We start from the raw sequence: 12,649 nt of genomic DNA on the forward strand, positions 1-12,649 counted from the left end.
TTTTTCACGTGGATTACTGAGATTAGGCTCAGGTCTTCATGTTTGCTTGGCAAACATTTTACTCACTGAGCTGTCCCCTAGCACCCCACAGCCCTCGCATGCAGTCTTATTTTAAATCATTCTTTCTCATCTGCCTCTACCAGATCACCTGATCCGTCTTTCTGCACAGGTCAGTCAGGATAGGCTGCTCCCAAAGGTGGAGGCACACCCATATCGACAGATGCCCAGTTCAGTGACACACCCCTCTTATCACACTCCTTCCCCAAGAGCCCTTGGCGTAGCCAAACACTTGGCACGAGGATTGTTGTTTATTGCCAGAGCCAATGGCTACTCCCTATGTACCTCTGTGTGTGCGATTCTAGATCTTTGCTATCAAGTCCCTTAACCACTGGCCACACCAGGCTGTTTAGATTTAAATTAGTTAAAAATGAATAAAATTAAAATCGCACTTCCCTGGACTCCACAGTCCCCGTCAGGTACTCATCGCCCCCTGTGACCACCATATCAGATGCCAGCATTGGAGACAGTTCATTGTAGTGTCCTACCACACGGGGCTGCTGTGGGGCTGTCTACACGGGCAGCTGTCAAGACTTGTTCTTATACAAGCTTGAACTCTTCCCTCCTTTTCACCCTCTCTCTTTCCCCTAGAACTCCCACCCAAGAAGGCTGGCTCACTATTTGAGTTCACCCCAGGCTTGCCTTTCCCAGGCTTCCTTTTGTGGTAGTCTGTGTAGTGCTCCCACACTTGGTCAGGGCATTCGTAAACTTGACCCCATCCTTCTTCCCTACAACCATGCCATGAATTGAGAGACCCGTGATCACGGACACCCTCTAGTGGCCCAGCAAAAGTCACCCACTAGCGAAAGGCTGAGCTGCGTGTCAGAGTAAGAGAGTCCTGTGGAGGCATCTGCCTTGTCTTCTCATTGTTCTTAAGGACTAGGACTCATTCAGACTGGGAACAAAGTCTGGTTCAAAGTCTGTAAGACTGTCAGAGGGACTGGAGAGGTAGTTCTGTCAGTGGAGCGCTTGCTGTGCAAGCGTGAAGACCTGAGCTCCACCTCCAGTCCACAAGCAGAAAAGTAGAGTGTGGTGGCGTGCGCCGGCAATCCCAGTGCTGGGGAGGTAGACAGGAGGGTCCCTGGGTCTTTTGGCCAGCTATTCTTATCCCAGTTGGTGAGCTTAAAGTTCAGTGAGAGACTCTGTCTCAAAAAATAAAGTGGAGAGCAATCGAGGGATCTGTCTAGCATTGACCCCTTGCCTCCTCTACATGCATTTGTGTGCCTGTGGGTGCACATGTGTGCACATGCGCACGCACAGACACACACAGACACAGACACACACAGACACACAGACACAGACACACACAGACACACACAGACACACAGACACACACAGACACACACAGACACAGACACACACAGACACACACACACACAGACACACACACAGACACAGACACACACAGACACACAGACACAGACACACAGACACACACAGACACACACACACACACAGACACACACACACACACACACACACACACACACACAGATTGGAGCAGGAATGAGGCAGGTATGAGCCTGCATGGGTCATTCAAGGCTCACCTCCCTACCAGCCCCTTGGAATTAGAGCTGCCATCTGTCCTTTCTTCCTGAGCTATCTGTCCTCCTTAGGCACTTCTGGACCTTGGGGGCTCCCCCAACTACAAGGACCGCCGAGGGCTGACCCCCCTGTTCCACACAGCTATGGTGGGGGGCGACCCCCGCTGCTGCGAGCTGCTTCTGTACAACAGGGCCCAACTGGGCATTGCAGATGAGAACGGCTGGCAGGAAATCCACCAGGTATCCAGATTCCGTCCAAAGCATCTGAGGGGCTGGGATTTGAAAAAGATGGCAGAGTTCCTTACAGAGAGGCGATGAGATGCCTATTTCTGACCTCAAGGAAGAGGGCCTTGGAAGGATTCAGATGAGATATAATCAGGCTTATGCACTCCCTGTACCCCCAGGCCTGCCAACGGGGCCATTCTCAGCACCTGGAACACCTGCTCTTCTATGGGGCTGAGCCTGGAGCCCAGAATGCCTCAGGAAACACGGCCCTGCACATCTGTGCTCTCTACAACAAGGTCAGCCCAAGCCACATCCATCCACCTACCCCTTCAAAGACATATGCTTCACACCAGGTCACTCACGCCTCCTAGCTCTACAACCTCTGTTCATTCACTATTTCCACCTACCTATCCATCCATCTATCCCTCCATCTACCCACCCTTCCACCCATCCATCCATCCATCCATGCATCTGTCCATCCACCCATCCACCCATCATCCACCCACCCATCTACAAATCCATCCATCTGTACATCTACTTGTTTACCCATTCATCCACTCATCCATCTATAATCCACCCCCCTTCTACAAACCTATCCACTTATCCATCCACCTACCTACTCACCATCCATCATCCAATCATCATCCATCTACCTATCCATATCTCTGTCTACCCGTGTACCTACTCACTCACCTCCCATCCATCCAGCCACCCATCTACCTACTCACCCATCCACCCACCTACCATCATCCATCATCCATCCACCCATCCATCCATCCATCATCCATCATCCACCCACCCACCTACCATCATCCATCCATCCATCATCCATCCACCCATCCATTCACCTACCCACTCTCCAGCCAGCCAGCCATCATCCACCCATCTATCCATCGAGTTTAAGAAGCTTTTTACTTTGTCTGGCTCCCCGCTTTATACTGAGCTTTTTGGTGCTCAGTAAAGTTATGGAGATTCATGTTTCCTTGGGAGCCATGTCTGGACTTGGGCGGAGGTGGCTTTCTGAATGATGTCAAGACAGCAGGAGCAGATGAGGGGAGAGTGAGTGCTCCAGGAGGGGAGCACAAGCTGTGTAAAAGACAAGTGGCTGAGCAAGTGGAGCCTTCGCGGGGGGGGCAGAGGAATGAGAAAAGTACAGCCTAGGGATAGTGTATATTCAGCAATGTTTTGTGGAGGCTCCCTCTCCAGGAATTTTGGGGAAAGATGGGCTGTAAAAAGGAGGCAAGGGTCTCCCCATGTGGAACTGCTGCCAGCAATGCTAAGACCCCTTTGCCACCCGAATACCAAGAGACCCCAGGTGAGCCAGGCCCCTTGGAACTCCAGCCTCTTCTCTCCCCGGGTTTTCTGGGATTCTTGTCCTTGAAGAGCTCCTTGGGGGACTTCAGGGAAGGGAGGGCAGCACTTGCTGGGATGCTGCTGATCTGCCCTCCCTTCCTCCAGGAAGTCTTCCAAAACAGCCCTAGCCCCTTCTGCCTCCTGAGAACTCTCAGTGCTGGGGATATGGCGGGTATCCAAGTGCCGCCTTGTGGCAGTGAGCAGAATGCTCAATGCCAAAGGATGACTGGTGTTCCTCAAACCCAGCAACATGGTGCTGCCGTTTCCTTCCCGCTTCTGCCTCCTCTACTGCTCCTTATGCAGGCCTCTGCGCCAGGACCTCTGGGCAGCTGCCTGATGGAGAGAGAAAATACCCCAGCCCCACACACCCAGGAAGACCCTTGAACAAGCGCCTTCCTCTTTCTGGGGCTTTGTCCTCCCTGAAATGAGAATCATGTCAGCTGATTGAAAGGGATGAGTGATTGTGTACATTAAGTATTCATCCCTAGAAGACAGCCGTGATAATAATTGTTATTATTAGTATCATCGCCAGTGTCAATTGCCAGGATGTGGTCAGAAGGCTGGCATTCATCTGAGCAGGGAAAATTGAGTACAGAGAATTATACAGCAGCCACTATTCCCCAAAGAGGGCCAGATGAGCATATTGTTTTGCTGTCTTTAGCCTCCCCACTTCCCACCATCTGTAAAATGGGTCAGTCATGAATATCCTTCAAAGGATCAAGCAGGTGAACACTCTGCTTGCTATCAGATTGAATAGATGCTTAGCAAATGTTAGTTCATCTTCCACTTCTCAACCCCTCTGCTCATCCTAGCTAGCACACTGCCCATGGACATCGGTACACCCATCTACCACACACACATACATATTTATCTATATATCCACTCACCCACCCACCCAACAAACCACCCATCCATCTACTCACCAGCCATCCCCTTCATTCAACTCATCCATTCATACACCACATCTATCCATTCATCCACACCCACTCATCCACCCATCCACCCATCTACCACCCATCTTCTATCCATCCATCCATCCATCCACACACTGATTTATCCATCCACTAATACACCCATCCGTCCATCTATCTATTCATGTACCAATTCATCTAACCATTCACCCACCTACCCACCCATCCATCCATTCACCCATCTGTCCATCTGTCTGTCCACCCATTCATTTACCCACTCATTCATCCTCCTGGCAAAGGTCAGGATCCCTAGTCTATGAGCCTCTCAAGGTTGGAACAAAATCTTGTAGATTCTGGTTCTGTCCAAAACCCCCAGAACATAGTAATTCTTTTGCATCCATGCATCCATCCCTGTACCCATCCATCCATCTATATATCCATCTGTCCATCCATCCACCTATCTAGGATGGGTCTGATCATCACTCTTTGCTGTCTGTCATTTCGACCCAGTGGTTTTGAACATGTAGCCCCTGGTGTGGACCAGTCCTACACTGTGAGTCTCTCTCAAAATGGGGACAGAATCTCATAGACTGCTCTGCCCCAAGCCCTCAGAAACAGTAATCCTTGTTGCCTCTGTGTGCAGTGAGATGAATAAATGCATGACTGATTGAATGAATGATGGAGCTGTGGATCTCTACCAGAACTGTGCACAGTTCTGGGCTCAGGACTCTTGGTAGGTGGCTGCTGTTTTGACAGATTGAATGACTCAACAGATGAACGAATGAATAACTGAGTGACTTGAGCAAATGAATTTTGATTGATAGCTCCACATCCTCCATCTTCAATTCTTCCAAATGCATTTCTTGAGCACCTACTGTGTGCTTGGTGCCAGGTTCTGGGGAAAGGAGATGAATCAGAGATGGTGCCAGCCCCAAGGAAGGGAAAGAAAGCTCTCGGTTTGGTGAATGTTTAAACAAATAATTGCAGTCCCATGAGATAAATGCTAGTTTGTAGATAAATGCGAGATTCTCCAGGCGCCCAGTGGAGGGAGCTACTCACTAAATGTGGACATTTAAACTTGGTCAGACATGGGATAAACTATGGAGCTTGTGAACCCCACTGTTACCCCATGCCCCTCGAGGTGGGCAGGGTTGGGGTGCTGTGAAAGCATGCAAAACATACACATTTGACAGCATGGGAATACATGGCTATACATACTTAAACACAGCACAACCAGAACTCAAACTAGACTTGCTTTGCTATCCAGGAAGTGATGCTAGCAGTCAGACCCAGACAGACAAACATTAGGATCTGAAGGCCAGGGTCACACCCCACCTGCTTCTGTAACTGGTTGCAAGGGTTTAGGCCCAAATGTTGCCTGCTCTGATCCCATCCTGTAGAACAGGCCTGTATCCAGTAAAAAGTATACCTCAAGAGGGTTCCTATAAAGAAGGTGTATTAAAGAGGTATTTATGAATTCACACTCAAGGAAGCCAGAGTGGAGTAGAACTGCAGGCCAATGTGGTTTGTCTGGGTCAAGAAAAAGGCCAGGTGACATTCCCCCATTGAGTATGTGTCCCTGGGTAGTCCTAGGGTGGCCAGGTGGCATTTCCCCCACTGGGTAAGTGTTTCTGGGTAGTCCTGGGGTGGCCAGGTGGCATTTCCCCCACTGGGTAAGTGTCCCTGGGTAGTCCTGGGGTGGCCAGGTGGCATTTCCCCCACTGGGTAAGTGTTTCTGGGTAGTCCTGGGGTGGCCAGGTGGCATTTCCCCCACTGGGTAAGTGTTTCTGGGTAGTCCTGGGGTGGCCAGGTGGCATTTCCCCCACTGGGTAAGTGTTTCTGGGTAGTCCTGGGGTGGCCAGGTGGCATTTCCCCCATTGAGTATGTGTCCCTGGGTAGTCCTGGGGTGGCCAGGTGGCATTTCCCCACTGGGTAAGTGTTTCTGGGTAGTCCTGGGGTGGCCACTGCAGCAGGAGGCTGGAGGCACAGATAGAGCTGTGCCTCTGTGTGACCTTCCACAGAAGACAGCAGTGTGGAATATGGGTGTCCGGCTTACAGTGTTTTGAAGGAAATAGGTTAATATTGGCTTTGAAGAATACTCATCCATGCAAGAGAGTCAGAGAGAGAGAAGGGCTAGCTGAACAAATCCTGCCAGCACTCAGGTTGAACAAGAAATTTGCCATGCATTTGGGCCAGCCTGGGCTGCAACAGCTAGTGCCAGGCTATCCTAAGACCCTCGCCTCAAGCAGACAACAAAAGACAGGGCAGCGAGGAAAAGAGTTGCCGTGTAGATGGCCCCGAGCAGAAGCATGCCTGCTGTGGGGAGGAAGTGGCCAGCGTGGCTGGAGCAAGGGATGTGATAGGTATTGAGGTTGGGGTGGGAGAGCCAAGCGGGTTGTTCGGGTGAGGCCTCTCCGGTCATTTCAGAGACCTAGTTTAGCTCAGAGAGTGATGGGTGTGCCAAATGACTGGCAGGGGTGTATGTGTCCCCCTGTCTCCCACCTGACTTCTACCCTTTACGCTGTGTGTGCTATTCAGGGATCTGGGGACGATGGCTCGGAGCTTAAAGCACTTTCATGCAAGCATGAGGACCTAAGTTCAAATCCCAAGAACCCATGTAAAAACCCGTGTGGTGGTATGAATGTGTAATCCCACTGCTCCTACAGGGAGATGGGAAGTCAGACAGGGAGATCCCTCCAGCTAACCTGACGTAGACAGCATCCAACAAGAGCCCTTGTCTCAAACACGGTGGGAAGCAGTAGTGTCTTCTGCCCTCCATACTGCGTAGTCAGCCACAGGAACACCTGCATACATCACACACATGTCACTCCCACACACAGACGCATATGCACACATGCAGACCTGGATTGGAGTCTGAGGCCAGTCAGTCACCAGCCACATGACCTTGAACGATGCAGACAGAAGTGCAGTGATTCCTGTCAGACCACTCAGTGAGCTCCCTTCTGAAGCTCAGTTCCTGGCACACAGGACAAGGAGCCCTTCACGGAGCCCAGGGTGCTTCTGTCTTAGCCGCTCTGGAGCCTAACCCCCTTGGCGGGAGACAGCTGCTGGAATCTGGTGGTAGACACCAGGAAAGTGTTATTACTTCGATATGAATCAACACAAAATCGCTAGAGACATATTTTTGCATTCTAGGTCCATGAAACTCCTTATTTATACATTGTAGTGCTGCAGATTGAACCCAGGACTTTGCAAACATGCTAGGCAGGCAACCTACACTGAGCCACATCCCAACCCCTCGCTGGCGTATTCTAAGCAGGGACTCCACCGCTGGTCTACATCACAAGCTCAGTTTTTACTTTCTATGTTGAGATGGCATTTTGCTAAGTTACCCAAGCTGGTCTAGACCTCATAATTCTCCTGCCTTAAGCTCTCAGATAAACTAGGATAACAGGGGTGAGGCACCAGGCCTCGCTTCCCAGGGTATTTTATACACATAGACCGTCTCCCCTCCGACTGGCCACACTTAAAGAGTGAGTTACATTGCCGAGCGACTGCTGTCCTGGAGAGTGCTAGTTTAGGTCAGGCTGTTTCTGAAGTCTGCAGCTCACAGCTGTGTTACTCGTGCTAACTTACTTACTATGCATTTTCCTTTCCCCCTGAACCACTGGCTGTCACTCTCAGGAGACCTGTGCCAGGATCCTCCTTTATCGTGGAGCAAACAAGGATGTGAAAAATAATAATGGACAGACACCCTTCCAGGTCTGAGGTTTGGGGTTCGTGGGCAGTTGCAGGGACTGAGAGAGGGGACACAGAGGACGAGGGTACCAGAGGGAAGCCTGGTCTGGGAGAAGGGAGAGGTCAGGCCCGTGGAGTGGAAGGCCGGTTGATAGAGGGGAAGGCTGGGTTAGAGGAATTCAAGAGGTTCCTGTCCTTGCTCTCAACTGAGCATCTGCACCCCTCCTGCAGGTGGCTGTGATTGCTGGGAATTTTGAGCTGGGGGAACTGATCCGTAACCATCGGGAGCAGGATGTGGGTGAGTGGAAAGGAGCTGGACTGAAGGAGAGACTGAGGGTTCGTGTTGGGGATTACAGTTTGGTGGCCTGACTGACGGGTGTCAGGGTGGGACTCAGACTCCTCAGAGTCCCAAAGGTGTCCGGGGAGTGGTGGGGGAATGACTCAGCGTCACCCTGCCCACCCTACTTCCTCATCTCTACCTCTCTCTCTTCCACCACCTCTCATGGCCCCGATCTGCCTCTGTTTCCCCATCCTACCTGCCTGCCCCTGATCACCACTGTTCACTCTCAGTACCCTTCCAGGAGTCCCCCAAGTACGCAGCCCGGCGGCGGGGACCCCCAGGCGCAGGGCTCACCGTGCCTCCGGCGCTGCTGCGAGCTAACAGTGACACGAGCATGGCGCTGCCCGATTGGATGGTGTTTTCAGCCCCAGGGGCCTCATCATCTGGGACCCCCGGCCCTACCTCAGGACCCCAGGGCCAGTCACAGCCCTCAGCCCCCAGCACTAAGCTCAGTAGTGGGACGCTCCGAAGTGCCAGCAGCCCCCGAGGTGCCCGGGCACGCTCCCCATCCCGAGGAAGACATCCTGAAGATGCCAAGAGACAGCCTCGAGGCCGGCCCAGGTAGGAAGGACTCAGGCCCCTGGCCCAGCCATTCTAGCTCCCACACAGTCAGCCCACCTCCTGTCCCCTACTAATTGTCTCATGGGTAAAGGAGGGTGTTAGGGATGCTTGGCCTCACTCCTGGCATGGATGGGGTGAGACAGGACACTCAAAGAAAAGCCTGCAGCCTTTGAGCATAGACAGATGGCAGGGTAGGGGAAGAGGAAAGAGAGCAAGAAGCTTGGGGCAGGCAGGGACTCTGGGAGCAGTGTCCGAGGCTGCTCAGGAGTTCAGGGAGGGGAGCTGGGAGCGGAGGGAGCGGAAGGGACAGTTCTATGGTGAGGATGCTAGGAAGAGGGGGAGGTCCACGGGGTATGCCCCAGGTCCCAAGAAGTGGAGAAGGCTGGCACAGGTGGCACGCCTTGGACCTGTCCCAGGAGGAAGACAGGAGTCCCTGAAAGCTCATGAGCTGGGGGGAGTACCCGCACACACAGGTTCGGGAAGCTGAACAGGGCTGCATTGTGTAGCCGTGGAGGGGCGGGTGGGTGGGAGCCTGAAGACAGGAGATTGGGTCAGCTGGTCTCCCAAGGACACCAGAGCTTGGAAAAGCACTCAACCCCTGTCCCCACCCTGATTCTCTGCCTTCCTTCCATCCAAGGACCCTTGTCCCCCCCAGAAGTGCCCTGTCCCTCCACTCTCCCCTGCCTCTCACAACTTCTGTGTGTACAGCTCCAGCGGGACACCCCGAGAAGGGCCGGCTGGGGGAACTGGGGGCTCAGGGGGCCCTGGGGGCTCCCTGGGCAGCAGAGGCAGACGGAGGAAGCTCTATTCAGCGGTACCCGGACGCTCCTTCATGGCGGTGAAGTCATACCAGGCGCAAGGAGAGGGGGAGATCTCTCTGAGTAAAGGCGAGAAGATCAAAGGTGACAGGGCTGGCTGGGAGGGTGCAGGGTGAGGGGACTTCACTCTGGGGACTTTAGAGAGCCCTGAGAGGCCCCGTGGCTTGGAGGAGAGGGAGACACTATGTGGGATAGTGTCAGGAGGAAGAGGAGAACTGAGCATTGGAGAAACACTGATACCTGGTGGGCTGGATGGGAGCTTCTTATTTTCTTTCTTTTTGTGTGTACGCATGTTTATGGTGTAGGTGCATATGTGCAAGAGTGTCTTAATGTGTGTGGGCACATGTGTGTGCTGGTGTTTGTGCATGTGTGTAGCATGTATGTGGCGACCAGAGGCTGACATTGGGTCTGCCTCCATTTCTCCCCACACTGGGTTCTGGGACAGGGTCCCTCACTGGACCCAGCCAGGCTGGCTCCCCAGCAAGCTCCCAGAGCCACCTTTCCTCTTCCTGTGCTGCACCTGGCCTGGTGGAGGTGGGGGGAGGACTGGGGATCCAAACTCAGGCCCCTTGGCCTGCCCAGCAGGCAGTTTACCTACTGGGCCATTTTCTCAGCTTCTGGAGCTTTTTCTTCTTGAGGCGGGTCTCATGTTTCCCAAGCTTGCCTCAAAGTCACTTAAACACAGGTTCACTTTGAGCTCCTGGTCATCCTGCTCCTGCCTCCTGAGTGCTGAAATTACAAGTGACCATGCCTGACTGTCTCTCCTGAAGGCAGTGACTGTAGCCCACAACTTGCAGCCTTCACAGCATGTGTGCATCCTGGATAAATGGGTGCCCTGGACACAGGGGACCCCATTGAAAACAATATAATTCATATCAAATAGATAATTGTCCACCAGATTCTTATCTGTCCAGGATCCCTGCAGTGCAGCAGCTGAGCAGCAGGCTGTCTGGGCTCAAATCTTGGCCTCATCACTTCTTAGAGGAAAGAGTTCTAGAAACCAACTTCTTTGAGCCCTGGTCTCACTGTCTTTAAAACAAGACTCTAGGGGGAGTCATAAAAGTCACTAAGTCTCTTAGATCCAGTCTTTGGCTGCTATAATGCTGGTAAGAGCCAACCTCCCTCCTTATAAGCACTTAGAAAAAGACCAGAAATGACTGGGCAAACAAGGAGACAAGGAGGGTCCTTCTAGGGGACATAGATATGAGGAAGGCCTTGAAGGGTATTCAGAGGTTCTCATCCAGGAAACTGGATCTTTTTTTTAAAGATTTATTTATTTATTTATTTATTACATATACAGTGTTCTGCCTACGTATCAGAAGAGGGCACCAGATTGAATTGTAGATGGTTGTGAGCCACCATGTGGTTGCTGGGAATTGAACTCAGGACCTCTGGAAGAGCAGTCAGTGCTCTTAACCTCTGAGCCACTCTCCAGCCCCTGAAACTGGATCTTTTATGGACTTAGGGTCTGTTTTCCCTTAGCATACAAGGACAAGGAGGTCTGTGTGTGTGTGTGTGTGTGTGTGTGTGTGTGTGTGTGTGTGATTACCTATCATGTATGTATATTAGCATGTAACTTTAATCTAGCCTACAATCTATTAGCTGTATCTATATTATGTACCTAATAATTCATCATATATCTACTTATCTATCATCTGTATATCTATCAATCTATTAATCTAGCAATCTACGTATCTGTCAGTCTTGATGTAGGGCGTCATGCTGTAGCCCAACATAGCCTTGAACTCACTCTGTAGCCAAGACTTGCCTTAACTGTCAGCAGTCTTCTTGCCTCAGCCACCTGAGTGCTGGGATGGCAAACACGAACCAGCCAGCATGTTTTGGCTTTTAACATTCTAACATTTATGTAGAAAATCCTTCCATGGTCTCTCTTTGTGTCCTCAGCTACTAGTATGCTTCAAATTTGGGGGATATCTGAATGTCTTGTTCATTATTCAGTTCATATACTGTCATCTGGCCTCTCTCCAGACACCATTTCCTGTTCCCTGCCCCCATTCAAAAAGGTGTTTATTTTTATGTGTCTATGTGTGGAAATATATGTGGTGCCTATGCCTGTGTGACTGTGGGGGCCACTGTCTGCCTATTTCTTTGAGGCAGAGTCTAGACTGAAAGCCAGCAAGTCCCAGCAATCCTTCTGTGTCCACTCACCTTAGAACTGGGACTATGGGTATGCATGGGACACTCAGTTTGTTACATGAACTCCTGAACTCTGGTCCTAATGATTGAACACAATTGTTCTTAACCACTGAGCCATCTCTCCAGCCCTACTTGCGTTGCTGAAAGCTCGTGTAGAGGTTCTAACAGGAGGGTGCAAATACTCACATACCCTTGATTGAAGAATGGCTCTCCTCTGTGTGAGGTCATTCTCTTAGACTGAGTGTGCACTCGTTCAGGAGGGAGGCACATGGAGTGGTGAGAGAGGAAGGGAACCCTGGCTAGCCAGCCATGCCAGCCAGATCATCCAAATCAACCGTGGAAACCAATATGGTGTCACAGCTGGGTTGACCTCACACCCACCTCACTGTTTTTAAATCCTTATTTATTTTTAGTTTATATGTATGTATGTTTTGCCTGCATGAATGCATGTGTACCATGTGCATGCCCCATGCTATGGAAGTCAAAAGAGAGCATCAGATCCCCTGGAATTTCCAATACTTGTGAGCTACCATGTGGGGGTGGAGAATAGAACCAGTGCCCCAACCTCCACCTCCCCATTGCATTGAACCTGGGACTCACTGTTATAGACAAGATTGTCCTTAGGCTTGCAGTAATCCTCCTGTATCAGCCCCCGGAGTGCCAGAGAAAAGGACATGCCCCCCATGCATGGCATCTTCTGTCCCCTTGATCAATATTCCACTTGTAGGTGTCCCTCCAAGGGCTGCTGGCCAGGGAGTTCTCCTAGGCCAGGAACTACATGCTTGTGTCCAGCTGTCTGTCCTGGTACCTGACACTTGATCGACACTCATTGGGTGTTTTTGTAATCAAATGATTGATCTCAAGCCCACGAAGTCAGGCATGACAGAACCCACTGAAAACCCAGGTCCCTGAATGACCTATTATCTACTTGCATCTATGACCTGTCATTGCCCCAGGCCCTTGGGAGGGGGGCAGGCATGTGTG

The 12,649-nt window shown here is 51.4% G+C and overlaps 1 protein-coding gene across 1 annotated transcript in view; it reads left to right on the top strand.

Annotated features, from left to right (window-relative positions):
- The window catches only part of Shank1 (SH3 and multiple ankyrin repeat domains 1), a 46,722-nt gene that overhangs the window by 5,225 nt on the left and 28,848 nt on the right, over positions 1 to 12,649 (top strand). Inside the window, 6 exon segments of the mRNA XM_040736194.1 lie at positions 1,674 to 1,841; positions 2,006 to 2,122; positions 7,736 to 7,813; positions 8,021 to 8,087; positions 8,360 to 8,690; positions 9,399 to 9,592. Coding sequence (XP_040592128.1) covers positions 1,674 to 1,841; positions 2,006 to 2,122; positions 7,736 to 7,813; positions 8,021 to 8,087; positions 8,360 to 8,690; positions 9,399 to 9,592 — 955 coding nt within the window.

Source organism: Mesocricetus auratus, unplaced genomic scaffold (genome assembly GCF_017639785.1).
Source record: "Mesocricetus auratus isolate SY011 unplaced genomic scaffold, BCM_Maur_2.0 Super-Scaffold_100054, whole genome shotgun sequence".
Classification (NCBI taxonomy): Eukaryota; Metazoa; Chordata; class Mammalia; order Rodentia; family Cricetidae; genus Mesocricetus; species Mesocricetus auratus.